The sequence below is a fragment of the Sparus aurata genome, chromosome 22 (assembly GCF_900880675.1).
Source record: "Sparus aurata chromosome 22, fSpaAur1.1, whole genome shotgun sequence".
In the NCBI taxonomy this organism is placed as follows: domain Eukaryota; kingdom Metazoa; phylum Chordata; class Actinopteri; order Spariformes; family Sparidae; genus Sparus; species Sparus aurata.
Window position 1 is genome coordinate 27,244,590 of NC_044208.1, and position 26,660 is coordinate 27,271,249.

The following is a 26,660-nucleotide window of genomic DNA, read 5'->3' on the forward strand; positions in this document are numbered from 1 at the left end:
AGCGTAACCAGGAAGTAGAAAGTTTTTGCCATCGGACTGAGCGGGCGCCATGTTAGGATTCATGAGTCAGTCTTATTTGGAATCTATTGCTGCGATTCACGCTGTTAACGTTAGCTAACATGAGCTAACGTGCACCTGACCACCTTCTGTGTTAGTTGATTCATAGGTGTGGGTTTACAGGAGTGATTAGCTTGTCTTTGCCTGAGAGTTTACATATTAAACACACAAATTTGTCTCATTATTATTTTTGTAACTATACAGGGATCGTATAAGTTGAGCGTATGTGCTCTGATATAGATTTTAGATTCAACCGACATGGGCTCTTTGCCAGGGACAAAACATCCAACGCATAATGGTGCTAAATTGCTCTTTCCTCTCCGCGGTACTGTGAAAGGTTGATGAAAAATCTATGAGGAAATATCTGTCGGCTCTGCTGCAGAAAGAACCCGAAACCTTGAAGGCAGAGTGATTTCATAATAAACAATAGCGCTTTTTTATTGGCAAGGTCATCCATTTTGGAGTCACCTTTGGAAATTGAACATCAAATTGACAAACTGGAGAGATTTTTCTCATTAGTTGGACAATTAGCTTGTGGTGTATTCATTACAAGGGGGGACTGTCACCTCATTAATCACCCCCAACAATGTAAGAGCTATACCTGAGACCGCGCCATTAGCAATGCACACCGAGCCTTTTTACCCGCTTCTCTCCGCTCCAGGTGCGATTTCACTCCGGCCTAAGTGACAATACGAGAGCGGTGTCGGTTTTTTGTAAGATGCCTCATATTCTCCCGCCACCGACACTCCGCCAAACGCCTGACCTTTCCCGTCCGTCCTCTTGGTCTCACGTACAACCATCCCGCCTCCCTCCGTGGCTCTCGTCCAGAGGAGAGTGCATTTGGCTGCCAACCGCAACCTGCTCGAGATCAAAGGAATGGGGAGGGAGTCCTGCTAGTAGCTGATTAACCTGCTGGCACGCTCCAGACACAGTCCTTTAGCTCCTTGAGCTCCCTCGCAGCCATATCCACACTCCTTCCCAGCTGGCTATAAACTGAGCTCTTGGCTCGTTTTTTTTTTTTTTCTCACTGAATACGAATAAGGGAGGAAAGGAAACGATGGGAAGATAAACAGAGAGACGGAGAGGAAACTGAGACCAGCCTAAGTACTTTTCAAACTCGCGGATACAGCAAATGACTGAACCAGGGAGAGAAAGATACGATGCTTTAGGAGAATTATGACACCGTAGCACGAAAACTCTGCGGTCACACCCTTCGTCAGGTGGATCCCCGTGGAGCGCGTGTGATGTCGTCCACAGATAAATCACCTGTGAGACTCGCGGCCAATTTTCCACAGGACCTTTTCTCACAATTATAAAGACTTGCCCTTTCACTCGTGTTATAAACGATGCCGTACCGGGTGCCTTTTTTTTTTGTGTGTTTTTTTTCTCCCCCTCTAAATGCGCTCCCCACCTGGGAGCCGGGTGACATCACGGCGTCATTCATAATTCCACACAGGCTTCACGGTCTTCTGTCACACTCTCCGACTGTTTGGAAAACACAGCCGAACGTCTCAATTCTCAGGGTCGACGCGCTTTCGGAGGGGAATGCCTCCGTGATTGCCAGGCTGAATATCGCACCGCGGCGCTCGCACAGCGAGGAATCGCATCACGCCGGAAATAACACAGGAGAACAAACGCGCGCGACATCATCGCCTGTAAAAGGTGGTAGATCATCCATAATTCCTATATATACCTGGAACATGTTAGCCGCGGTCTCTAAAGAGCGGATTGTGGCAGCTGTGGGGTTTTTTTTTTCTTTCTTTAAACCCAAAAGGCCTCCCACCATGTCAGTAATGATCTCATTTGTATGCATTGTTCTCCTCAAATCTGTGTCACTGTGGGACTTGCCTCCCAGTTGGTCCGCACTACTTCAAATTACCACTTCCTTCTCCACGGTTGCCCCCCCTTTTCTCCCCCTCGCTGCAAACCTGCTCCACAGCTCTACTTTCTACCAAATAAGCCTCTGCGGAGAATCATCGCTCGGCCCCTTGAAACGTAAAAGCAGGTGGTGTCCAGTGGGAGGATTAGTGCACATTAATTACCCCCACTTTGCTTCAGAGAAGGCAGTAAACGTCTACATTTCTAACCGCTTGATAGCCTTTTTTTTTTTCCTCTTGTCTTCATTATGTAATATGATGAATGTATTACAGGACTTGTTAGTTAGACTGTGATGTATCTCCTGTGTGTGTATTTTAACCTGTTTTTCTATGCAGTGAGGTTTTATGGATTCATGTGTTGTGCTTTTTTAAAAAAAAATCAATGTATATTTGGTGTAAATTAAGGTGTGGAGTGTTAATATGACTTTTAAACGTTTCAACTAAAGCTACTTGAAGAAGAAGAGAGAAAAAAATCATCATAAAGCTTTTATAAATATTTTTCTAAACAAAGATAAAACTCGTCATAAACCACTGTATAAATTGTGTGATGTCTTGTTGCCGTTGCCGACTGTTTCAAGCTGTTTGTTAAACTCTCAAACTTTAAAGGCAACAGCGACATTGAGCGCTATCAAATGGCAAATAAGAAAATCCCGTTCAAATATACCCGGCCAGTAGAAGATTGGCTTCAGGAGAAAGGTAAATCTCTATCCAACTTATAGAATGTTTTTTTTTTTTTTTTCCTTTTCTATTTCTGTCATTCCATTGGCTTGTTCCCTTTTCAACCTCTGAGAATGAATAACCACCCCTTAAACCCTTTAAAAAACAAGTAAAACAAAGCGTTTGTTTGTTAGTTTTTTATGTTTTTTGCTCTTTCCTTTGTTTTTTCTTTCCTGTTTTTTGTCATTGTCATCTTTTTTTAAATTTTGTTGAATCATGGTGTCCAGTTAAAGGGACTGGAAAGAGATATTTTTTTTTACAAACAGTGCAACGATAAGATCTTTTTCCCCTCTTTTTTTTTTTTTGCACAATCGACTGGGAGACTGGGAGCATTATCCACGCTGCAACAGTGGGCCGATTTGTTTTTGAGGGGGAGAATTAGCTCCCTTGGCTTAAAATCCTCTGCAATGTTTGAGAACAAACTAATCAGCGGGCGTATCCACCTGAAAACTTTCCAAACAGCAGGTGTTTCTCCCCGCTTGTAATTCATCTGTAGTCGTGCACATCACACATGATAATAAAACCAAAAAAATCCTCGCTTGTTTGGTGATGGACTGCTAATTGGAGGCTTTTTTGACGGCGGAGCGTCACAGCGAGCCCGCCGAGGTGCACTAATGCACTAATAATCACTGATTAAAAAAGAAAAGAAAAAAAGTTTGCTCCTCCTCTTTTTTTTTTATCCCCTTCTGGTGCGTGATCTTAGTCGATATAACATCATTTATAAACTGCTTTAAAGTTCATTGCACATAAACATCTTAACCTGATTATAAAGTCCCTTTAACAACCCGCTAAAACACAGACAGGCTCTTGATAAACGCCATTACTGCTGCATGCATGACTCCACACGTTGTGCTCTTTCATTTCTCGCCTCTGTGGTCCGACCGTCCTCTCTCTCTCTCTCCCCCTTGTCATTCCATGCCCGACGTATTGTGTGTTTTTAATTGTGCAAAGTGCCGCAGATATAACAAGCTTGCAGTGCCGTGTGTCTGTAAATTATACCACAATTAGATTTTCAATTATGATTTCTGTATTGTGAGAGTTTGGTGTGTTTTTTTTTCGTTTTTTATAATTAATGCATGAGCGGTGTGTTTTGACAATGATGTTTCGGCCTCTCCTAATGAAATTCACCGTGACATGCAGTGAGTGTGTGTTGCTCGCACTTTATCATAATATGCCAAACGCCTGTATACATATTTATTAATCATTTTACCGCAGGAGTCCACTGTTTTGTCCAGAGAATATTAAGAGTGCCCGTGGAACGTGTTCCAGCTCATTTTTCAAACATTTTTTTTTTCCCACCTGCATGTGTTTTTCCTCCCTGACGATAATGCTCCTATAGCTGCGTAGCGTCTGTTGTTTTTCAGCATTAGCGGCCTCTTTCAGGGCAGCTTTTTTTCTTGTATATCAAAAAGGGAAAAAGCTTTCCCGCGGTAGATAAGAGAGCATATAGCTGCAGCCCTTTATGAACAGAAAGGTGGGGTACTTCTTTTGAGTTTAAAGGCATGTTGCATATACTTTTAACCATTTCAGCTCCATCCTCACTCGTTTAACCGAGCAGTAAAACGATATTGATGACAGACATTTTTAGTCTTTGTTGAAGTTTTTTCCATTAATGTAGTTCCTCTTAAGACGATGCATGTCAGAGTTAGAGCTTTTTTTTTTAATCACGTTTCCATCATAAACATGTTAACACCCGCTTCCCTCCCTCGATGCGCCAGGCCGGCAGCTGACAATCTTCAACACCCAGGCAACTATCTCCATCGGCGGGAACGACCGGAAGCGACCCTACCAGGGCCAGCTCTCCGGTCTCTACTACAACGGCCTCAAAGTCCTCAACATGGCCGCCGAGGGCCACGTCAACATCAAGGTGAACGGCAGCGTGCGGCTGGTGGGCGACGTGCCCACCAGCAGGGGCGCGGCGCGCACCACCACCTCGGTGCCGCCGGAGATGTCCACCACCTTCATCGAGACCACCACCACGCTCTCCACCACGACAACCCGCAAACAGCGCTCGCCACCAACTATTCAGGTGAGTGTGGCGGGACACGAGGCATCCATGGATACTCACCTCTGCCAGGGAATAAATACAGAAGCCCTCGAGATGTTCATGTTGTTTGAGTCAGATTTATCTTTAAGGAATAGTCCAACATTTTGGGAAACGCTCTTACTCACTTCCTCGCCAGGAGTTAAGATGACAGGATTTAATAGCGCTCTCAAATATGTCCTGGTCAATATGATGCTACAGCCAACAGCTGGTTAGCTTAGCTTAGCACAAAGCCTAGAAACAGGGCACCTCTCAAAGCCACATTGGCCGTTTCTTGAGACGTCACATGCCGAACAAGATGTAGTGGGTTCAGTTCAGTAATAGCTTCAGGTTGCTTGTGTGCTAAGCTAAGCGGACCGGTTGCTGTCTCAAGCTTCATCGTTTTTCTTATATAACTCCTGACAAGAAAGTACATTTCAATCTACTGATTCAGCCCCGTTATTTACCATCCAGAGAGTCCTGTTCAGTTGCCTTTTCGGAGATAAGGACGGCCGCCTTCTGCGTCCTGCGGAAACCAGCGGGAGTCTGTGGGCTAAACGTTTTGTTTTCTCGACAATCAGGTTTTAAAAATGTGACAAAGTGAAATGTCAAGAGCACAAAAGTCCTCTCGTCCTCCACTTTTTGATATTTCTCTGTGACTTTTGTGTGACTGCGCGTGGGCGGACTGAAGCCGCGCTGCTTTTTTCCCCGCTTGATCAGTCAAGGTCAGGATACTGTATTTCTCATTCTATCAGGGATTGAAGTGCTGCTGTTCATCGAGGTGTGCAAAGCCAGCCGTGCCACCGCTCCTCCTCTCCGCATTCCTCTCTTTTTCCTCTGTCTCTCTATTTCTGTCTCTGTCCGTCTCCATCTGTCACTCACCCAATCCGGCCTCGCTGAGGCCTTTCTCCAATACGTCCCGAGTCCAAGCCAATGAATGTCACTGCCGTGCCAGGAAAGTAATCACGGCGAGCAGTCCTTTGACACCCAGAGGACAAATTCAACCATTGGTAGTTCATATTAAAGCAATAACTCTCCCTTAGGGGGGGAGGCAGGGATAGGGGGAGAGGTTGGGCGGTGTACGACAGACAGGGACCACTGTTATCAGCCTCTTCACCTCAACTAGAGATTGCCTTGCGTGCGGTGATGATGGCCCTTCATGTCAGCGCTGACACTTGTACATCTCTATCAGAGCGAGTGTGAGACGGGAGCCCGAGTCAGAGCTGCTGGAAAGCCGCTAAATACCCAGTGATTTGGACAGAAATGACAATGAAAAAGCCCGGCTGTCGTGCTGCAGCGCGTGTGTGTGTGCGGCGTGCAGGTCCGGAGCGGTTCCGTATCCATTCTGCCTTCGCGTCGCATCAATAATCCGCGACGACGATGATGATGACCGAGCTGAGATACATTACACCACCGTCTGCAGCAGCAGCACCGCCAACAAGGTCACATCGGAGAAGAAAAGAAAACGTGGCATCGCTGGCAAAATGGCGTTCTGTGTCATAGGCTATTAATATCAAAGGAAGTCAATAACGTTTTTGCGTATGAAAGAAGTGCTCTCCTTCTCAAGGTGAAATGATGAAGCTATAGCTCCTTTTTCCAAACCCCAGTTAGATGCCAGATGATGTACTTTGGTAACTTAGCGATAAAAATGCCGGGTTTTTTCTTTTCCGCCCTCGCTAACTTTTCATTTTACTTTTGTATTCCTTCTGAGAGCGCGCCTCGTTCGTTTCTCCTCCACAACCTCCCATGGCAGCGTCTGCTTTGATTCACGCCGCTGTGTCACCGAATTTCATTTGCCAAGGCCTTTAATTTCGCTGTTCCCTTGTCGGCTGTCAAATACCGTGGCGTGAGAGGTAAAGAGAGGTACCTGTACCGGTTTGGCAGATTTCTCCACCCCTCAGGGTAGTATAGGGGAGTTGAGGGAGTTGAGCTATCATTAGTGATGTACTGCAGCGCTGAAAGAGAGCTATAGGTATCTGACACGGTGCTGGACTCCAGCCCGCATGTGTGGAGCCGTTTCAGGAGGAGGAGGAGGGTGTGTGTGCGTGTGTGTGTGTGTGTGCGTGTGTGCGCCCACGTGCCGACTGAAATGTGTGTGTTTTGGTATCTTCTCGCACATCTATTTTTGGTCCACTTCACCAGCACTAGCTGTTTCTTTTTCAGAGGTGAGAAGTGACGAATCCCCCGACGTGTCAGGATCAACAGAATGAGAGACAGGGGTGGGAAGTGGAGAGAACCAATCTCACGCTTAATTAATGATAGCTCCGCCGGGACGCACCGACAAGACAGACGCGTTTCATTTTCTTTTTTTTTCTTCTCTCCCTCGCTCTCTCTGTCACTCTGTTACTTGGCTGCTGTGTAGGTCAGCCGGTCCGCTGAGGGATCAAATACTAGAGTAGACAAGAGAAGGGATTCACTTCGGCTTAATCCAAAGATCACGTGAGTCAAGTTGACAGACCGTAATCATATTTCAGTCTCGCTGTTTGTCGACTTGATTCACCTGGTCTGCGGATTGAGCTGAAGTGAAATCCTTCCCCTGTCGTCGACCCTCTTTCAGTAAGCAAAGATTCCTTAGTGATACAGATTATTTTGCAGAGGTGGACTTAAAAAGAAAACAAAAAACGCTGTGTAGAAATATTACAAGTTAAAGTCAAGGTTTCAGATCTTTGCTTGTGTAAAATCACAAAGTATTAGCATCAAAATATACTTAAAGCACCCAATATTCATCCTGCAGGACAAAATGTTTCATAACATAAAATTAGATTTTAGTCATCCCTGTAATGTTGAGGCTGGTGAAGGTGGTTCATCTACTTTATATATGGGGGTTTTCGATCCACGCTGGCTCAGCCTGACTCGGTTTGTCTTGGCGCGTCCGCAGAGCGCGGCAGAGATTTACATTTTCCTTTACAACACGAATAACCGCTTGAAGGTGTGCCATTAACTGAAGACGTGCCGTCTCCTGTAGTGGTCAACAGAGTGGCTGTAAAGAAACTCTTCCTCCCTGCAGTATTATCAAAGAACATCTGCTGAGAAAGCTCCAGTAATTTGGTGATAAACACGTTTAATTTTCTGTGAATTCTTCACAGTAAAACTCCTCTTTTATTTGCAGTAACGTAACACTTCACGAGATCACAAAGCAAACATGATCAAGGAGGAAAAAGCCTGCGTAGTGCCGCAAAATTGATCTAATGTACTTAGTTACTTTCCACCGCTGCAGATTTGTACTCTATTTTTCTATAAGTGAACCAGATTTGAATGTTTGTGCCGTGTCATTTCCGTTTCCTCGCGGATGCACAATAGGCGGTCTGAGACCTGGCATTAGATATGTCAACGAGCTGACTCATTCTGCAGATCGAGGCCTCCGCCCACCCACGATGCCGCTCTCAAAAGCCGACTCTTCATTTCCCTGTTCATCCATTTAGCAGTCGGAACATCTCTTTGATCGTGTGCATCGGGGAGCGCGGGGTGAGGGTGGGGTGGCTTGCTAACCGTGTTAGCTTTAGCTGCATGCCCTCAATTCCTCTCCGCACAATGTACACAGCCACGGCGACGCACGCAGCCACGCTGTCGTACGTATTAAATGGATATTCATCTCGTCGTCGCCTCTTTATCGTGCGAGGATATGATGAAAGGGTCCAAAAAATCCCTTTACTCCTCTCTACTCCATCATCATAAATATTAACAGGCTCTTTAATGACTTGGCAAGACACTAAATAAGGTCTGGAAAAGGAGTAATGCAACACTCAATATATATAAACAAGAGTAATGGTATAAATATTGGCCCTGTTATAAACCTGTTTACTTGAAGCTGCGGTTGAGTCCACAGTTTGACAGTAGCTCTACCGGCCTCCAGATTTCGCAAGCGGTTTGCGGTGAATTTCAAATGGATTGGCAGTTGTTTTGGAAGCTACTCATAATTAAAATTCTACTAGTAGCTTGCAGCATTAAAAAAAAGCCGGTGCAGAGATGGGAGATGATCTCTTATTTAAGGAGGAACTCAACCAATTTTACACATCAAAGTCTGTTTACAAGTCTTGTAGAGCACCACTACACGTGTGGAAAGAGGTTTTTTTTTTTTTCTTATAAAGCTCTTTGGGGCTCCGCGGGGAGCCGTGCATGTTCTGATAAACCGCTTGAAGTGATGTCACCTGAGGCGACGTCAGCGGGGTCTGAAGACGACGAAGTCTGAAGACGAAATAAATCCGTGCAGAGTTGGAACGGGGTGAACTTACGCTGACCTCTGTAACCTCAAGGCTACGACAATCCGCCTGAACAGCCTCTGGGAGATTTGCATCGTGGGTAATGTAGGCAACAGTGGAGCAAAAGAAGATGTAAGCTCTGCCTCTGCTGATTTGATCTCTTTTAAACTGTCCGTCATTAGTCTGACGATGTCAAAGGATTTAATCAAAGGAAAACTAAAATTGGAACAAAGTGATGGCCGCTGTTAACTCGCGCAATAACTGAAAGTTGTCTCCCCGACCTTTTCGGATTGCTCTCCCTGAATAAAAGAAGAGACGTCTTGGGGCCCGCCGTTCCTCTTTGCATGCATCAGTTGTCAGCGAGTTAGCAGTCGCCTCTGTGATTTCCAGATATTAAATAATTTGGTGGGAAAGGCGAGGAAGAAAACGTCAGGAGGAGGAAGCAGATCTGTGTTTTGTCTCCCGTCTTGCACTCGCAGTCATCTTGAGACCTGCGTTATCCTCTGGCGCCTTTAGAGGTTGCGAGACTGAAGACTTGCTGACGGGATTCCCGGGTGTTCCTCGTTCCTCACTACAGAATAACTGATTCTTTTAAAGATATCACTTTAAACGTTTCTGCAGCTAACAGCTCCCTTTTATTGTACATTTTGTTGAGCTGTGTGCTTAAATTATCTCAACCTGTTGCTGTAACTCCCAGGAGAGAGTCGGAGAGTAAAGATGGAGGCTGGTGAACGTGACTTAACACAACGTTGAATAAAACTTAAACACGTAACCTTGTCGGTCCTGTCAGATGGATTGGCAGCTCTCATTATCCCGTGCTAATTGCGTTCTTTTGCGTTATAATTGAGGGACCCCTGACAGCAGAAATTACAGACTTGTGCGTCTTAGGTCCTGTTGATTATTGATCCAGATGATAGAAATGTCCAGGAGAGGTCCAGACGAGCAACAACAACAACTTAACTACAGAGAATTAATTACAGACGCGGGCTGTTTTGTGACTGCCTCTCTAGTCTATAGAATTGAGGTTGAACCGAGGAGCGGCTCTTTGTGCTCGCCCGTTTGGTGCGGATAGTCGTTTTGGGAACGCTCAATTTATGCAAGACTTTCTATCACGGGAGATCAACGTCTTCTCCCTCTCAATTAACTCGCGCTGCCGGCCTGAGATGTTTGGGAACAATTAGGAAAAGGAGGCTTGCAATCTAGAGTACCGTGGGGGAAAGCAGCCGAGGGAGAGACACTGAAAGTGATTTGCATGGTTGCCGTGTTAAAAGAAATTGCTCGCGTCCATCATCTTCAACTGGCCCGGTGCTCAGGAGACGGGAAAATGAGAGGTAAATTGTTTGCCGTTTAATTGGTCTTCTTCTGCTGAGAAGTAATGCACTATCGATGCGCTCGGATAAACGCCGCATGATGACAAATAATATTAAGTTGAACCCAACTGGACTCGGGAGTATTTCCGGGTTGTTTTGAGTGACATCGCGGCGGTGAGTTCGGAGAGATCGGGCAAATGTAAAAAAAGGTCGTGAACCAGAATCAGCTGGCACCGTTACGGGATGAGATTTCGCACACCGACGCGTCGCGGTGCCCAATTTTCTTCCTCCCAGCTTCCCTCGACTCGCTCCTTTTGCGCCGTCTATCTAAAGCACATCAAGGATGTTGCTTAACGCCTGGGGATATATGATAATCACTGATTTATTCTCTCTTCAAGAGGTAGTGAGGAAGGCGCTGTGCGGCGTGCTGCGCGTCTCCACACGCTAGTCTGCCGGATGATGTTTGATGAGTGTGTTCATCTGCGCGTCGATCCGCTCGCGTGCGCACAGGTGCGTGTGGAGGCGGCTCGGCTTCGCTTCTCCACCTGCTGTCAGTCGGCTTCTCTTTTCAGTTAGTCAGTCTCTGTGATCTCCTCCCCTCACAACCAGACCTGCCAGTAATTGTGTAAAGGTCAAACTGGTTTGCAGGCACTCCTCGGGATGATCTCTTTATTTCCCTCCTTTTTTAGTCAGCATCTTACGTTCTACCTCCCCCTTGAATTCTGGGAAATGAAGGCTGGAGGTCAGGTATTTCCTCAGTAGGCTGAACCCTGCAGGTGTTTGTGTGTGTGTGTGTGTGTGTGTGTGGCTCGTTAAAGGAGTAGACACACACGTGCATGCACACAGTTTGTACGAGGATGACTTAATCTTCTGTCTCACACGTCTCACAACCAAATTAAGCACACAGACGCGCACAAACGCACACACGCATCAACCAGGATGTGTCGGCCCTGTTGCTGCCGCGCGTGCTCACATTGTCAGAGAACAGGAGAAACGAAATCAGAAGAGTTTGAATGCCAAATAGTTTCCCCCCCCCCCGTCCCCGCCATCAACATGACAAACTCATTCCAGCACTGTCATCATGGGTTGTCGAACTTCTCTGTCTCCAGTGTGTGTGTGTGTGTGTGTGTGTGTGTGTGTGTGTGGCGGTTTGCGACTTTCTTTATGAATTTTTCATCTCACTTGGTGTGCAAGAAGAGAATATGTAGAAGGAGCTATTTCCATTAGGCTTCACGGCGCGAACGTGTTTGTAGATGTTTGCAATTTCGTGTCTGTAGGTCATGTGTTTGTTTCTCAGTGTGTGTGTGTGTGTGTGTGTGTGTGTGTGCGTTGGGGAGCAGTTTGTCTCTCAGTGTGTGAGAACCAGCAGCTAGCTCCAGGGGTTTTGAACCACAGGGGTTTTTGTAATGGATGTCCCCCATGCCTCACAACACAGCTTATATAGATCCTCCGGGAATGCTTCAGTGTGTGTGTTGTTGTGTGTGTGTGTGTGTGTGTGTGTGTAAACCTGCTGTCTTGTCAGCCTCTGCTGTCACGACGGGGCGCTCACACACCAAGGGGCAAAGCCAACAACGCACATCAGTTACACATACAGGCGAACGCACACACACACACACACACACGGTGCAGCAGTTTGTTTCTGAGCCGGCCGGCAGGACATCGGCACGCGTGCGCGGGCTCGCCTCACGCTGCGCCGCCTCCAGAAGTGGCTCGACTGGTTATAACGTGACGCACGCGGCCGAATAATAACTCACAACCGACACAACAAAGTGACATCACAGGCCCGAAACAACACTTTCTAAAACAATTAACTTTGTTAAAGGTGCAGTATGTCGTTTTTGCGGGAAGACATCAGAAGAGAGACAAACCGTCTTTGTTTTCACGACTGAATAAAGGACAACACAATTCACACTGTTGTGCTTTGTTCATATTTGGCGGACCCTGCCACCTTTCTAGCGTCAAACAGTGTTCTGAGGATCTAATTTACCTCCAAGCACAGCTTTTTTAATCATGTTTGGAAAAGATAGACAGCTCAACCTTTAAATGTTTTAATCACATGTTTACACCTGTGACGTCTCTGAGTTCCTGCGTGTCGTTTTACTTTCATCTCAAAATCCAGATTCTTCCTCTTCTCGTCCTCTCGGTGCAGATGTCATCCGTCCCCGAGCACGTGCCGATAGACTCGCTCGGATTATCAAAGTGGAACAGTCGGCACTAAATCCTGTGCCAAGCCATTTTTATAAAGTTGCGAGGTTGCTGTGAGATCCTCACACTCTTGGTGGTGTTTAATTAGCTTCTTTTTTTTTTTTTTCCCCAGCACAACAGTTCCGGGAACACGACTATATTAAAACTTCTACCGCCAGCAATTTTTTTCTTCAGCACTTTGTAGGTGACTTTATAGCAGATTTTTAGGAAGTTACTGCATTTGCTAAAAATAAAAATCAGTTATTGGTTTATGCATCGCTCTCTTTTGGCACGTAAGACTCTGCTAACTGTTCCTCTAGGTGTTTTTCTTCTTCCCTTTAGTGAATATTCCAACATGTTTGAAAGGTAAATGTTCATTTAATCTCTGTGTTCAGCTTCCTGTGTCTCTAGCCTAGCTTAGCTCCAAGACTACAACAAGGGGAAACAAGTCGCTTTGCTCTTTTTAAAAAAGGTCCGTTCATACAGCTCACACACTGAATGCTGCTTGTGTGTGCTCAGAAAGTGCAGCGATGTAAAGTGAGACATCGTGGTTTAACTAGACCAGCAGCTGGGCACATTTCACCGCTTGCAGCAACGAGACATCCCGTCCTCATTAAGCGGCTAGTTTTTATGCACTTTTGCAGCTCTGAATAAAAACCCAGCTGACTCTCGGATGTTATGGTCGTTAGCTTGCTAGCTAACAAGACACGTGCATGTAAATAAGACGGTTTTCAAATACTGAATTATGTATTTTTTGTATTAATTTCTTCTTTAGCAAACGCTAGCTGCCGCGCCGCTCGTCTTTGTGCCGAGTTGGTTTTAAACGCAAGAGACGTGTTGTGCATCAAACACGACGCAGACGCGAGGCTGACGTTGATTATTTCATCTGGCTCGCTGTGGGACAGAAAATTGACCACAATCTTAAAGTATTAATGCAGCGGAACCAAATGAAGCTCCCCGAGCCGTGTGCTGCATATGATAATATCGAACTTCACGTGTGTGCAGCTCACAGACCGGCCGCCTCGCTCCACAGCGGCGGTAATGAATCTCTGTGCAGTGAATACATTTACCGCCAGCCTCGCACTCGTTGTGGATCTGTGTTAGTGTGTGAGGGAAAGCGGCCGCGGCCACGTCCTCGCGCGAACGTATACGGATCTCGATGCGCATTACTGTCTTCCGTGTGCGCAGAACGCACCGTGTGTCTGCCAGAGTCAATAGGATTTAATTAAATATGTATCGCACAGACGCAGCCTTTGATGTTGCACAGCAATAATGTGTTCTGTTTCATTGCTCGGCTGAGCTGTTAGCAAGGCCCAGTAATGTTTCTCCTCCCGTCCGCAGAGAGTTGCTGCAAACTACAATGAAACCTGTTGCTCTTAACGAGATAACAGTAAAGGATCCGCGTGTGTGTGTGTGTGTGTGTGTGTGTGTGTGTGTGCAGTGGTTAGCCATCCCTACATGTGTGTGTGAGCATGTTCGAGGCTCAATCATACATTTTTTTTTAAACCATTTTCTCCACTGGTTAGTGATTACGTCTCAACTTTCATCTTCTGAAAAGAGATTAAATCGAATGCTTAATTTGGTTTGTGCTCATTAGGAAGTGAACCCAAATGGGACCCCCCGGCTAATTTGGGAGACGTAAAGCTGCCAGCATCAGCCACTACATAACGCCTACATTGATTTGGTATTACAGCCTTGAAGTCATAATAGCCCCTTCGACTGTGAGAAATACTGCAATATTGAAATGGATTTGAAAAGGAGGAGGGAGTGCCGGCGTCCAGTTTCAGACGCTCGCTTCAGACTTCACACGTTCTCAATGGAAAACCAATAGCTCTCCCAGTTTAACGTATCATCTTGCTCATTGATTGTATTGTTGCAATTAAGGAGGTTAATTCGGGTTTATTTATAAAGTCCTTTTGTCACAAATCAACAAGCCGTCTTCGATTTAACTCATCAGCATCCATGCACGGTGGGATTGCAACAGAAAACCGTTAGAACGTCATAGTTTTAGATGCATTAGGTCGTTCAACTCCACGGTTTAGATCAAGTGATCACGGCAAACTGATCCGGGCTTAAAACGTTCCAGAAATCCAGCGCAGAACTGCTGCGAACGGATGAATTCAAGCCGCGTTCAAATATATATAACCACGGCTTCACAACACGGATGTAGAGGAGCGTCGACCGCATCGATTCTCAATGAAGACAGAGATGTTAGACGGGGTCTGTGGCGTTCACTGACGCAGAGCAGCAAATATTACACACAGGGATGTGTATGAAGGATCAAACGATAACGAGAAAATGGACCGAATGGGCCACCGTAAAGAAAGACTCGATGAAAACAGAGACAAATGTGTTGCAGTGACTTCCTCTGGTAAATTATCCTGTTGTGAAGTCTTCTTGTTATTATATTATTTGGATTCAAGCCCACTGAGAGTGATTCCCTGGTTGCAGTTTCTCAAATGTGAATATCTATAACTTCACTTTATCTGTAAAGCTCTTTGGGTTTTGATCATCGGGCAGAGAAAACAAGCGCGGTTGATTAAAAATGCAGATGACACGTCGCGTAATGTGCAGGTTTTTTTGCTATTTGCTGGCGTTTTAATGACCGGACAATCGTTGAATAATTGAAATAATAATCTGCATCTGACGGATGTTGTATCAAAGGATACTAAAACACAACAGCCACAGTCACAAAACCATCTTCAGCACTCCTGGGTGAAAAATGTGTCGGTGATATCACATCAGACAGATTCTTCATTGAGTATTTTCGAGCTTCACGGCCAGATTTTGGAGGATAGATGTCATTTACTCAAGTGATGCTGGTTTAAAGGTCCACTCCAGTAGCCAGTGTTGGGTTTTTCCATTCTGGGCTGTTGTAGAAACATAGCGGTGCAACATGGTGGACTGTTCACCTTGCTTTATGAAACGGACCTCTGCTGCCCTCCAAACTGGAATACTGTCACCTTCATTTTGTTCGGAGCGCCGGTCTCTGCCAGTGTCTTGTGATCCTCGCTGAAATGGACCCTCTTCCGTCCCGACTCCCTCCTTCCTCCTCCTCCTCCTCCTCCTCCTCCTCCCCCCCGTGCTCTCATCTTCTCCCTGCCTCTCCTTTGGTCACGGCTTTCAGCGCAGCTCGCCACCACATCCACATGAATTCCTCACTTCCTCTTTGAAGGGGGTAGAACCACAAACGGTAACGCAAACCATAACTCCGAGCTGTAATCTCTGCTCCAATTTCACTGGAGGAACGGCGTGGACTCGCGTAGAGAGGAGACATTTTCCTTCCGTCTCTTGTCTGCTTACCTCACATGTACCTCTTCTTTACCTGCCTCTCGTCACGTGGACCGCCTCCCCGCGTTCAGTCGCTCTGTCTCGTGTGTGAACGCACATGTATGTGCGTGTGAGTCTGTTTGTCACAGGGCTTCCCTGATGACCTTGTACACTGCGGCAGGGGGGTGATTAAGGATCAGGGCCAAAGACCATTTCCTTTTCCATGGGAAGATGAATGACCCTGTTTGAAAGTGGCTGCCTATGGCCTCGGGGCAATTAGAGTTTGCTGTGAGCCAGCAACCCTCAGTGCTCTGTGTACAAAGGCGGGTCCTTGAGAAAAGAGAAATACTCGGCACATAACCCGTTCTGCTGAAACCAACACAGCGCGGTGACGGTGAACAAATTAAATGCATTTTCTTTTCCCTTTCTGTTCCCCCCCCCCTCCTTCCTCAGCTGTTTGCACTCCTCCTCCTCCCCCCCGCCCTCTTTCCATTTCTCTATAAACCTGGAAAGAAAAAAAAATAAAATAAAATGTGCTGACTACAGGAGGCCGCTGAGAAAGGCCCACCGAGGGTGCTCATTCCAAATATCAATATTTGATCTAGGAAATCATTTAGCATGTGGCTTTGGCCCCTACAAGTTGATTCTGGAGCTCATTCCGGTGTAATTTATCCAGTATATTGAAGGAGAGCTTTAACAGTGGGACTCCCAGCGTTTCTGCACCGCTCGTGTTTGCTCCCATTCTTGTAACTAATGAAGATTAAACATCGCGATCAAATGTTTTATTAGAATCACCGCCGAAGTGTTATTTCTAACATGCTTCCGTGCTGCCATTTCCATCCCTCCACTCCCTTTTGTTCATCCCGCTATTTTTTTTTTTTTTTTTTTCCCTGATAGAACATCTTATCTGTCACAGAGCGAGGAGCGAAAAGAGTTGTGGCAGCCTATTGATAGGGATATGGCCCAGCGCCATTGATTCCCCTTGTAATACAAGCCTCTCCCTTGTCGGCCTGTCAAAGCCCAGATCGGACATGATAACGCGCGCATCAGACAGCCGTCAATAGAAAGGCGAAGCTTCCGCCCGTGGAGATGACTATCTTATTTTGGTTTGAGGGCCGGCGGAGCAGAGGAATGGGAATTAGCGAGATAGCGAGAAAGAGGAGATGGGAGAGCGAGTCAGTCCGACCTCTGATTTCTGTCGCTTTCCGGAGCCCATTTCTCAACCTGAAAAACGCTCCCTGTCCCCGTTTAACATGTGTGAAAAATATATATGTCCAAGGTGACCACGGAGCGCCGCCGGGGGGGGGGGAGAAGAAGAAGAAGAAGAAGCTGCTTTGAATTGTGCGTCTTTGATTCGCCCTTGACTCCGACGCTTCGTCACTTTGATGTGAACATGCAACCACATTGGATATCCATGGCAACCGACTGCCAGGATGAGGCGCTGGAGGAAAATTGATTTGTTTTGGGTTTATTCCCATCAGTGCTCGCACACAAAATAAAGTAAAAAAAAACAGCTTTAGCCATTGGGCACTCTGGCATTGTAAATAAACCGAATTGGGTCTGATATCAGGGTTGCAATGTGGATCTACAGTGTTGTGTCTCTTCCTTCGTTCTCTCAGTGCTTCCTCTCAGCCTCCGGCCACGAGAACACGTGAAGGTCATTTGTTATGATAGGGACGGTGGTGCGTTCGGATGCAGCCCCCCCCCCCCCCCGCGCGCGCCGTCCTCTCGCTGATGATGTGACTCAGTGTACTGTACTTAAGCATGAGTGCTTGGTTTCCGTAACGCGGCGCTGTTCACACTCATATTTCATGTCATGTTTGTAACCCGGGGGCCACGGCTGCGTTTTAGCCTCTGCGCTGCCTTCACTGACCCGGGGGAACGCTATAGACAGTGGTCGAGTACATAATGTCTTTCTTTTCTCCCTGCCGAGCACAAGCCGCTGCTTTGATGTGCCCGATCGAATCACCGTCAGGCTCAGCAGAATATTTAACTGCGGCCGCGGATGCAGCAGCTGCTCCTGTTACCGTCCCTGAATTTAAAGAGTTTTTGTTCCGAGTTGATTAGCATTACCTTTAGACGATGGCCGTCGGGTATATCGTGGGTCAGTAGATGATCCAATTGAAGTAGAATGGGAGAAGGAATTAGCTCACTGTATGTCACGTAACCAACGTTTTCTTTGGCTCTGATGTGATTTTCGTCTACCTGTGGCACACGGCCTGCAGATCGCCTTCGGAAGCACCTACATCTCGTGTTTCAGCGAGCAGGGAAATCTATTTTTGCCTACATTGTGTTAAGCGGAGGAACAATTCATCCTCTCTCTCTTTTTCACTGAATAATATCTCTTTTTAAATATTAAAGCGAAGTCTGCTGGAGGCTTTTGTTGTTCGCTTTCTGGGCGCGAACATATGCTGCAAGTGGCAAGTAGTGTTGATTTTCAGCAAGTTCAGTCACGTTTATTATTAGGCGCAGGTGTGAAGAGAACGGGTGTGAACGCTCGCTCGCTCCTGCAGGCACATTATTAGATAGAGCGCTTCAGTAGCTAAGCGCAAAAAAAATAAATAAATGAAAATAATTAGAAATAATGAAAACACATTAGATTTCAGGTGAATGATGTCTTTTTTTTACGGTTTAATGCTTCGTGTTTGAATCGAGTGGACTGTGCTTTGCCAGAAATAATAAAAAAAAAATGTTGCTTTCGGGCTTTTTGTGGATTTTATTTGGCTGTGGAGGAGATCAATATCGGCTGCATTTATCAGCTTTATTAGCAGAGCTTTGCAGCCTGCAGTGCAACTACTGCTGCTGCAATTGTGGCTAAAATGGAGCGATGCAAGACGTTTAAAGTTATTTTTGTGTCACGAACATCTTATGAAGAGACATTTCCTGCTCACATTCCCATATGTAAACTGATTCACCTGAAATATACAGCCTGAGAGAGCCAGATTAGCGAGTGTGTACCATCCAAAGGTAAACTCCTTTTTAGCATGAAATAAACTTTAAGCTACAGCAAAGAATCGGTGACACACAGGGTGATTTGTCGAACACAGGAAAACAGCAATTACGGCGCATTAGAGGCACAGCAGCAGCTTCAGTCCTCCGTCGGCTTCTACACGCTGCGTTCAGGCGCAGCATTGAGTGGACCTGCGTTTTAGTTCAGGTCGCATTTATGCACAGATGGCGAGAGTAAAATACAAGTTGTTAGGCGGCGTGTGTAGACGGCTCGAAGAAAAGCTTTTCCCGTTCCGGCTGAAAACTTGCTGAGATGACAGACAACGGACTCTACAATTTGAAGCACATTTCGAAGCGGATGTCTTCAAAAACTCGATATTCATGTGTGAAAAGAAAAAGTGTAAATACAAACCCCGAGCATCCACGAGCTGCACTTCACGTCTCGCACTAGCTGGCTGAGCTTTTTTCATTCGACGCTACTCCGTCACTCTCCGAATTAAAACATATAATCTCGACTGGACGGGTTGACAGTTGTTTTTCTTGGTGGTTAAGAAAAAGTTTTCTATCCAAAAAAAGAGAGGTGTTGTTCTCCCCGAGCTGTAAGTTTATTGTTAATCAATCTCGCAGCGTCTTTGTTCACTCGGAGGTCAGGCCTGACTGGTGATGTAGCATGCACTCCGTTCAGCTGCTGAGGTAATTGCAGCTTCGCCTGTTAATGGCCTCTGCATTGCTGCTGGCTGATTCACAGTAGTCGGTCCCAGAATCCCTGATTAAAGCTTCGGGTCGGGACGGAGACGAACCCAGCGTCTTCGCACGCTCGCCGCTTTTGTTCGTTCCGGCGCTGAAAACGTAACGCCGCGTATTTTGAGACTTGCTCCAGAGGAGGCTGCCAATCGGCATCGATCGCCGGTGTGATCCTTTTAGCTGATGTGTTGAAGTGGTCAGAGGTAAATGCTGTTTTAATGAAGTCTGCCTATTGATTCTGCTGTGGTGTTTGTTTGTGGAGCGAGGAATTTGAGCATCACTTGAAGGCAGGGTAATCAGGATAATCAGGCATGATGCACATAGCCTGCGAGTTTTGTGTTTTTTGTGTGTGTGTGTGCCGAGATCATCGTGTATGACACGCTTTCTTCACACACAGGAAGTCGAAGGCACACATATTAAAGCTTCCCACACACGCGCACAAACAAATCGGCCCGTAAATCCCAACCACCCAGACTCTCTTAAAAAAAAATAAAAAAATGACGATGAGAAGCGTTTGTTGAGAATAATTACACCAAAAAAAGAAATCACTTTGCTGCCAAAATATATCCCACTCTATGTTATGGAGATTTAGACAGAGAATTGGATTTCCCCAGCTGTGAAATCAGTTTTTGTAGTCCCGCTGGCCAACCGCATCATTCTGCCATAGCCTCACTGTAGGCTGCCGCCGCTGCACACACATGCAGCGTATGCCTTTTTCCACTCGGCGAGCTCTCTTTTGCATTTACAGCATCTAGCCCGGCGCTTTATGTTATTATCGACGCCTCTGGTCGACGGGGAGAAGACCGCGAGTCGCGCGCGTCACTTCGTCTGTTCTGCATTAGTTCAAATGCGGGAAAAATGGTGCCCCGCCCCCTGAAGCCCCTTCATGAAAAGCACTCCAGCTTGACCCATTGACTCGCAGAGACACACCGTATGTTTCTGAAAGTGAATCTGCATCTAGTGGATCTACAAATGTCAAACATCACACTTCAAAAGCCCTCTTCAATTTCTCAGAGTGGAATCAAAGTCGCGCCGATGAAAGGCTCTCTTACTGGTGAGTCAAAGATGGTTCGCAATCAAATGCAAAGTGAACGCGCAGGCTGCGAGTGCGTCCTTCTACCATTTAAATGTCACCTTAACAATAGACGAGGTGAGGCAGCCAGGCCTCCTTTTTCATGTGGATAGGCTCAAAGATGAAGTACTTAATGATTTTTCTTTTTTCTTTTTACTGCAGAGGTTCTGCAGTGCTGTGTAGGTCTCTGGCTTCTGTGTGCCAACAAGTCAAGAAAGTGCACACTATAAACCTTTTTGATAACTTTTTGGATTTGAGCTTTGCCTCGGGGCTAAAAGCCGTGCCAGAGTCTAAAAAAAAAACATTATCAGGTGAGCAATTTTATCTCCGTGGCTTAATGACCGTGTGCATGAGAGGCGGTCAAGGCACACGGGTCGGTGTTAAAGCCTCAATAATATCCATTTTTATGCATTTAATATAAACATGCATCCATTTTCAAATCGCTTCGAAGGAACACGCCTGAAACATGACGGGGGAACTTGAGGTCATCTTTGAAATGTTCTCGTCACATAAAAGTCCATCGCCTATTTCGAGCCTACGATCCGACACGTGCACAATTAAAGAAAACGTTAAGTTGCGTCCCTCGTTTCATTCGCTGCTGCTCACACGATGTAACCTGCTGCATTGATGACTTCAAGCCTTTGTGTATTTAAAGCGACAGATGCTCTGATTGGTGATTGTAGCGTTTTCCTCCGCATTCCTCGGCCCGGAATTATGCATAAAATGAATGAAGAACTAATTTCTACAGACTGATGTGACATGAGAAGAATCTTTTCCAACAACTTGGTTATGTCTCATTAGAGCATTTCATGGTTTATTCAGCTGATTTTATTTTCTTTATGCATAAGGAATGAATGAAATTACACATTTATTACAGCGCGCTTCAGAAAAAAAAAGATGAGGCGAGATGTCTTTTAATATCTCTCTCTGCACATTTACTGTAACCTTGTGTTGCTGCAGCCTTTATGTCAATAAATGCACTTAAAGGGTTACGCCACCATTTTTGTACATTAAAGTAATTAAAGGAGTACTACTGTGCAGAAGTAGTATAAAGCCTTTGGTGGCTTTCGAGGCAGCTGCATGTAATCTGATAAATTCCTTCCAGTGATGTCCCCTCAGTGGCTTAAAGTTGCATTGTGGGTAATGTAGACACCCGGTTTTGCAGAGCTGTCGACCCGGAGCATCGCGCTCCAATAACACTGTCGGACAGTTTAAAACAACCAATCGATACGGCAGAACCAGAGATGTCACGGCTTTTTTTCGATCGCGCTCCTCTTTTTCTTTTCCAAACCCGCCGCCGTCATTACCCACGATGCAACGTTGCAGCCGAGCGACATCATCGGCGGGGAATTAAATGTGTGAAACCGGTGAAGTTCCAGTTTATGAGACCAGCTTACACAGTTATTAGAGAAGGTGCTGACATAAGCTGTAGGAAATGAGTGACTGTGAATCCGTGTGTACGCTCATCAGATTTACAACAAACTCTAATCTGTGTTTGGAAGTCTGGCTTATTTTACTGGACCAAATAATACAGCCCATCGCTTATAAGTCTTTAATGGATGCTTATTAATATTAAAAAGACTATATCAGTGTTATAAACAGCATCATGAATATATTTATTGTTAGAATATACATTTATAAGCACCTACAAGACACAGAGATGATTAAGAACGTTTATAAAAGCCTCAAAGTGTTTCTTATAACTTGATAATGAAGACGTTGTTTTGCCTTTAGCTCCGGTAGCTGCAAATAGTATAGTTAATGTTCAATAAGCGTATAAAAATCTATGTAGCAATATGTTAATAAGCGTATTATAAAACTTATAAGAGCTTTATTACCTGTTAAGTAACGCTTATTACAAGGACAGCAATATAAAGCCTTGTTAAAGTCTGAAAAGGGGCAAAAACTGCCAAAACCCGGAGGCTGTGGATGTCTCTGTTATTCCCAAAATATTTATTCAATAGAAATATGAGCTATAATAATAACAACAGGGAATCTGTTTGGCTAAGTGATGTATTTAGAGCATATAGACGAGCGCTGAGAGATGCTGAGCCGCTGCATCCAAAGGCAGAGGGAACATGTGCAGTACGCTGAGACGCTGTCGGCAGCAGCTGCAGAGAAATGCGGCGCGAATGGACAAGAGAAAGAGTCAGTGTTCTTCGCTCGATGCCGGGGTTCTGCTGCGATGGTCTCGGTGCTGAAATTGCTGGAACAGACTTTGAAGTGTCTGAGGGTTTTTCATCTCTCTCTCTCTCTCTCTCTCGCGTGTTCCTGCCTCCCACATCTGTCGCTATCGTAATAACGAGCAATAACCCTCTTTGGGCAATAAGCAAGACGTTTACGCCCGTAATGTGGCTTCAGTAAATGGTCATGTTTACCAAGGGGCCATATTTTACAGCAATTTAGTTTAGAGCCTCCCCTCTTTGCCGCGTTATTTTATTTATTTGTATTTCTTTGCCGCCTCATGCTGGAGTACAGTACATAATGTGCTGCATTATGAACACACAAATGTACTGATACGGAAAAAGAAAAGCCCACCATGCTTTGCAACATCTACCTTTGGTCGGACGTACGTGTTTGAACATCAGCATGCGTACGTATGCATGCGGCAGAAGCTGCCGGCTTTTTTTTTTCTCTCTCTCTCTGCGCCCTGTTGAAAGCGGAAGCACGAGCACGGGGGCGCGTTTCATTAGTCTGTCAAACTCAATGATATTTAGAGCCCCACACCCTCGGCCAGGACTGGAAAACTCAATCAGCGCTCTGATTTCATAACCCTGCTTGGTGACAGGGCTTATTTTATCGCCCCGCTGATTCATTCTAATAAACGCCGGCTGCCCAGCGCACCGCCGCTGAAATACAACCTCCTCCCTCCCCCCCAACTCTGTCCTCCATGGGTCGACCCGAAAGAGAGAGAAGGAGGGGCGGGGAAGGGGGGGATAAATCAGAATTGTGGGAACTGGAGGGTGCAGATAATCCATCGCTGGTCCGGGTGTAGCCAGCAAGCCTGCCGCCGCCCTCCCTCCCTCCATCCCTCCCTCCTTTAGCACAAATCAGGAGCCGGGACAGTGTTGATCTGTGAGGGCTTTGGTGGGGCCATTGATTGTGGACGACAGAGGAGGAGAAGGGCGATAAATAATCGGAGGCAGAGTGCGGAGGGTGAAGGAAAACAATTATCTGCGGAGGTGGAAAGCACATAAAGTGAAGAATGATAAACACTGTGAAATATGATTGACTCCAAGTGATATATGGAAGCCGAAGGACAGGCGGAGAGGTCTGCGTGCGCCGAGATATCCTTGAATGGAATGGCTGTGGGCAGTATAGTTGAGGACTCACTGTACCCGAACACACACCTCCGTACGTACATGTGTGTGAATGTGTCTCTCTCTCCGTCTCTCTCTCTCCGCAGACGACGGATGACATCGTATCGTCGGCGGAGTGCTCCAGCGACGACGAGGACCTGGAGGAGTGCGACTCCGGACATGCAGGTGGGATGGGTGTGTCGAGTTGTGCTTGCTCTCCACCTGGTCTATTTCTCCTTTATCTTTCTTTGATTTGCCAACCGAGGAGCCTCTCCTCCGAGCATCATGTCCCATGGGAGCTTCAAGTGTAACTTCATAAAAAAAAAAAGAGAAAAAAAAGTCCTCCGAAAAGTAGCCACTGTGAGAAATATACACTAGTGTAAGGGGGTTCTCAGTGTATATCCAAAGTTTAAAGAACTCTTTGGAGGTGGATGAAAGCGGTGAGAATCTCTAACCTTAGCATGCTCTCTGCAGGAGGTTACAGTTTAAACTGTAAATGAGTGAAACGCTTCCATCTTTTAGTCCGCCGCTGTAGCTAAAGCTCACACCTTTTCATCTCGAAAACTAAGTTACACTTAGCTATGGGGCAACTGGTTGCAGACATGACGCAGCGTTGATACTAATTTTGTTCTCTCAGCATTCGGTCGAGAGCAAAACTTTACTCAACAAAGTACGAAATTAGTATCAAGCCCCATGTCGCCCGCACTGATGCTTCAAAATGTATCTGTCCTGTACATGGTTGATTTCCTCTTGCTGTGCGTGTGTGTGCGTCTCTCTTGACAGAGGATACATTTTGAGATTCTTTCGAGAACAAAGATGCTTTCAGCATAGATACTGTGATATGTAGCAGACTAACTGCAACAGAGCCTCTTCCTCCCTCTTCCTCCCTTCTTCTTCTTCTCTTGTTTGTACCTCTGTTTCCTTCGTCGGAGGCTTGCCTTACCTGAAACATTCTAATAGAGAACAGATATCCTCGAATTTCTGTGCGCATCGTCTCTCTTCCCTCCTCCCTTTACACACACACACACACACACACACAAACACAGGCATATCACTTTGTGATTGGATCAAAGTGATAAGACTCACTCACTCACTCAGCGGAGTTTGAAAAATATAAAAAAACAGAGCTGGAAACAAAACCGCACATTTAAAAGCAGTGGTTATTTTGAGGCGACTTGGGTTTGGACGACTTTTTGGACGAGCAGCTGTCAATCATCCCGACTATCCGGGGCGAACCAGGAGAGCGCGAGCTCGGCTGAAACGGGCTCGGTATGTAAAATGCGTCCCCTCTCAGGCACTCTGGAAATCATTAACAGCTGAGGCCATTTGATTGCTTCACCGTCCTTCAAAAACGCCATCACAGCGGGCTAATTGATGCTGCGTTAATCTGGCTAAATATGGCTCGGCTTAGCAGCGAGCATATGTCCACTTTTCACGGCTAATAATAAGCCAGCGAAACAATGCGTTGCCCTTTCGCTTTGTTATCTCTGCTCAGAGAACATAACTGATAATCAGGCATTTATTTAGTTCTCTCGGCAAATGAGGTCCTCTCCGTGTACTCTGGTAGATACTCTGTAAGTTATTTTACCGATTCCCTCCAATCTGTGAGGGGAACTCATTTAGTCTGAAGGCCTTATCAACACCGTAGGAGCGTTTTTTGTTTCCTTGAAGTGATGACCACATTTGGGTCATTGCGCTTATGGCTTTTTGATGCGCAGAGAAAAAGCCATTTTGCCTCCTCGCCGTATTTAAGTCCGTTATCTGTAAGCGCGAGTTTGCTTCCTTAACTGGGAGATTATTGAAATAGAACGGACGCAGTTTTCATTTTCATCTGCGCGGACCGCTTCCACCTCAAAACCCCAAGTAGTCTCAAAAAAAAGTTTGAACAAAAAGCGTGTAATGAGAAGTTTCGTACTCAAGAAGAACACGGTACCCTCCCCTCATATAGTGGCAACATATGTAGTCATACACACTCATACATACCGTACATTTCACCATGTTGACACAGAAATTCATATCCTCATTCCTTGCCCCCGCTTCCAGTCGTATGAACAGTTGCATGACATGGTGTTCTTTTTTTCCGTTGCATTTTGTTTGGTTTGTTTTTCTCCTGTGATGCACATGTGAACATCTCTCTTCTGTATCGATTTGGGCCCAGCTGCTGGGTTGCTTAAGATTTTTGATTTTTGGGGGCCGAGGGCGGGGTTGAACTGGGGTTGGTTTTATTTTATTATCGTGGTTTTTTTTTTGTTTTTTAGTTTTGTTTTGTTTCGTTGGTGTCCTCCTCATCATCCGTCGTCCATCCTCCAAGCAAGGATAGAGCCACTCCTCCCGTTTTTTGCCTCATCTTGTGCCGCATGAACTTTTGGTGGTTGGAAAATTTTCAAAGTTTCTCCTCCTCATCAAGTTTGTGTTTTATTTATTTATTTATTTATTTTTTTTCTTGTGCCATATGGCTTCTAAAGAAACATCCTCCCCCATCATTTTCGATACAACGTAGGGAAATGAACGGCAACAAAATCTTTTCTTGCCATCATCCTTTTTTTGGCCTTGTGCAGGCAACCCCATTCTGTCTCAAGAAAGTTGTGTGTGAAAGAATGACTCCCCCGTCTCCTCTCCCGAGCGTTACCCCGACCCCCCGATCCCACCCTCCCTCCCCCCTCCATCCCGACTCACCCACCTTCTTTCTTTACGCCTTTCTGCATATACATGTCTGTTTGAATGCAGATGGCATAAAAAGACTTTTATTGCCACAAAGTATATCTGTTTTTCTATTCTATCTGTTGCTCCAAGTAGAAGGCATTTGTGGCATGCACACTGTACTGGACTGTACCGCAGCTCTGTAGACTAACTAATAATCCTCTCCCTCCCCCCAAAAACTCCCCCCCCCCTCACCCCGCTTCTGCATGGTTATGATTGGCATCCATTTTGTGTGCTGCTTCTTCTCCACCCATGAGTC

The 26,660-nt window shown here is 45.9% G+C and overlaps 1 protein-coding gene across 14 annotated transcripts in view; it reads left to right on the forward strand.

Moving 5' to 3' along the window:
* The window catches only part of nrxn3b (neurexin 3b), a 292,901-nt gene that overhangs the window by 254,800 nt on the left and 11,441 nt on the right, over positions 1–26,660 (forward strand). For 12 of the 14 annotated variants that reach the window (XM_030404632.1, XM_030404631.1, XM_030404635.1 and 9 more), the window contains 3 exons: positions 2,541–2,630; positions 4,370–4,680; positions 23,809–23,887. In XM_030404632.1, the coding sequence (XP_030260492.1) occupies positions 2,541–2,630; positions 4,370–4,680; positions 23,809–23,887 (480 nt within the window). The remainder of the gene's footprint in view (positions 1–2,540; positions 2,631–4,369; positions 4,681–23,808; positions 23,888–26,660) is intronic. The other 2 variants (XM_030404628.1, XM_030404629.1) reach the window with 1 other exon arrangement.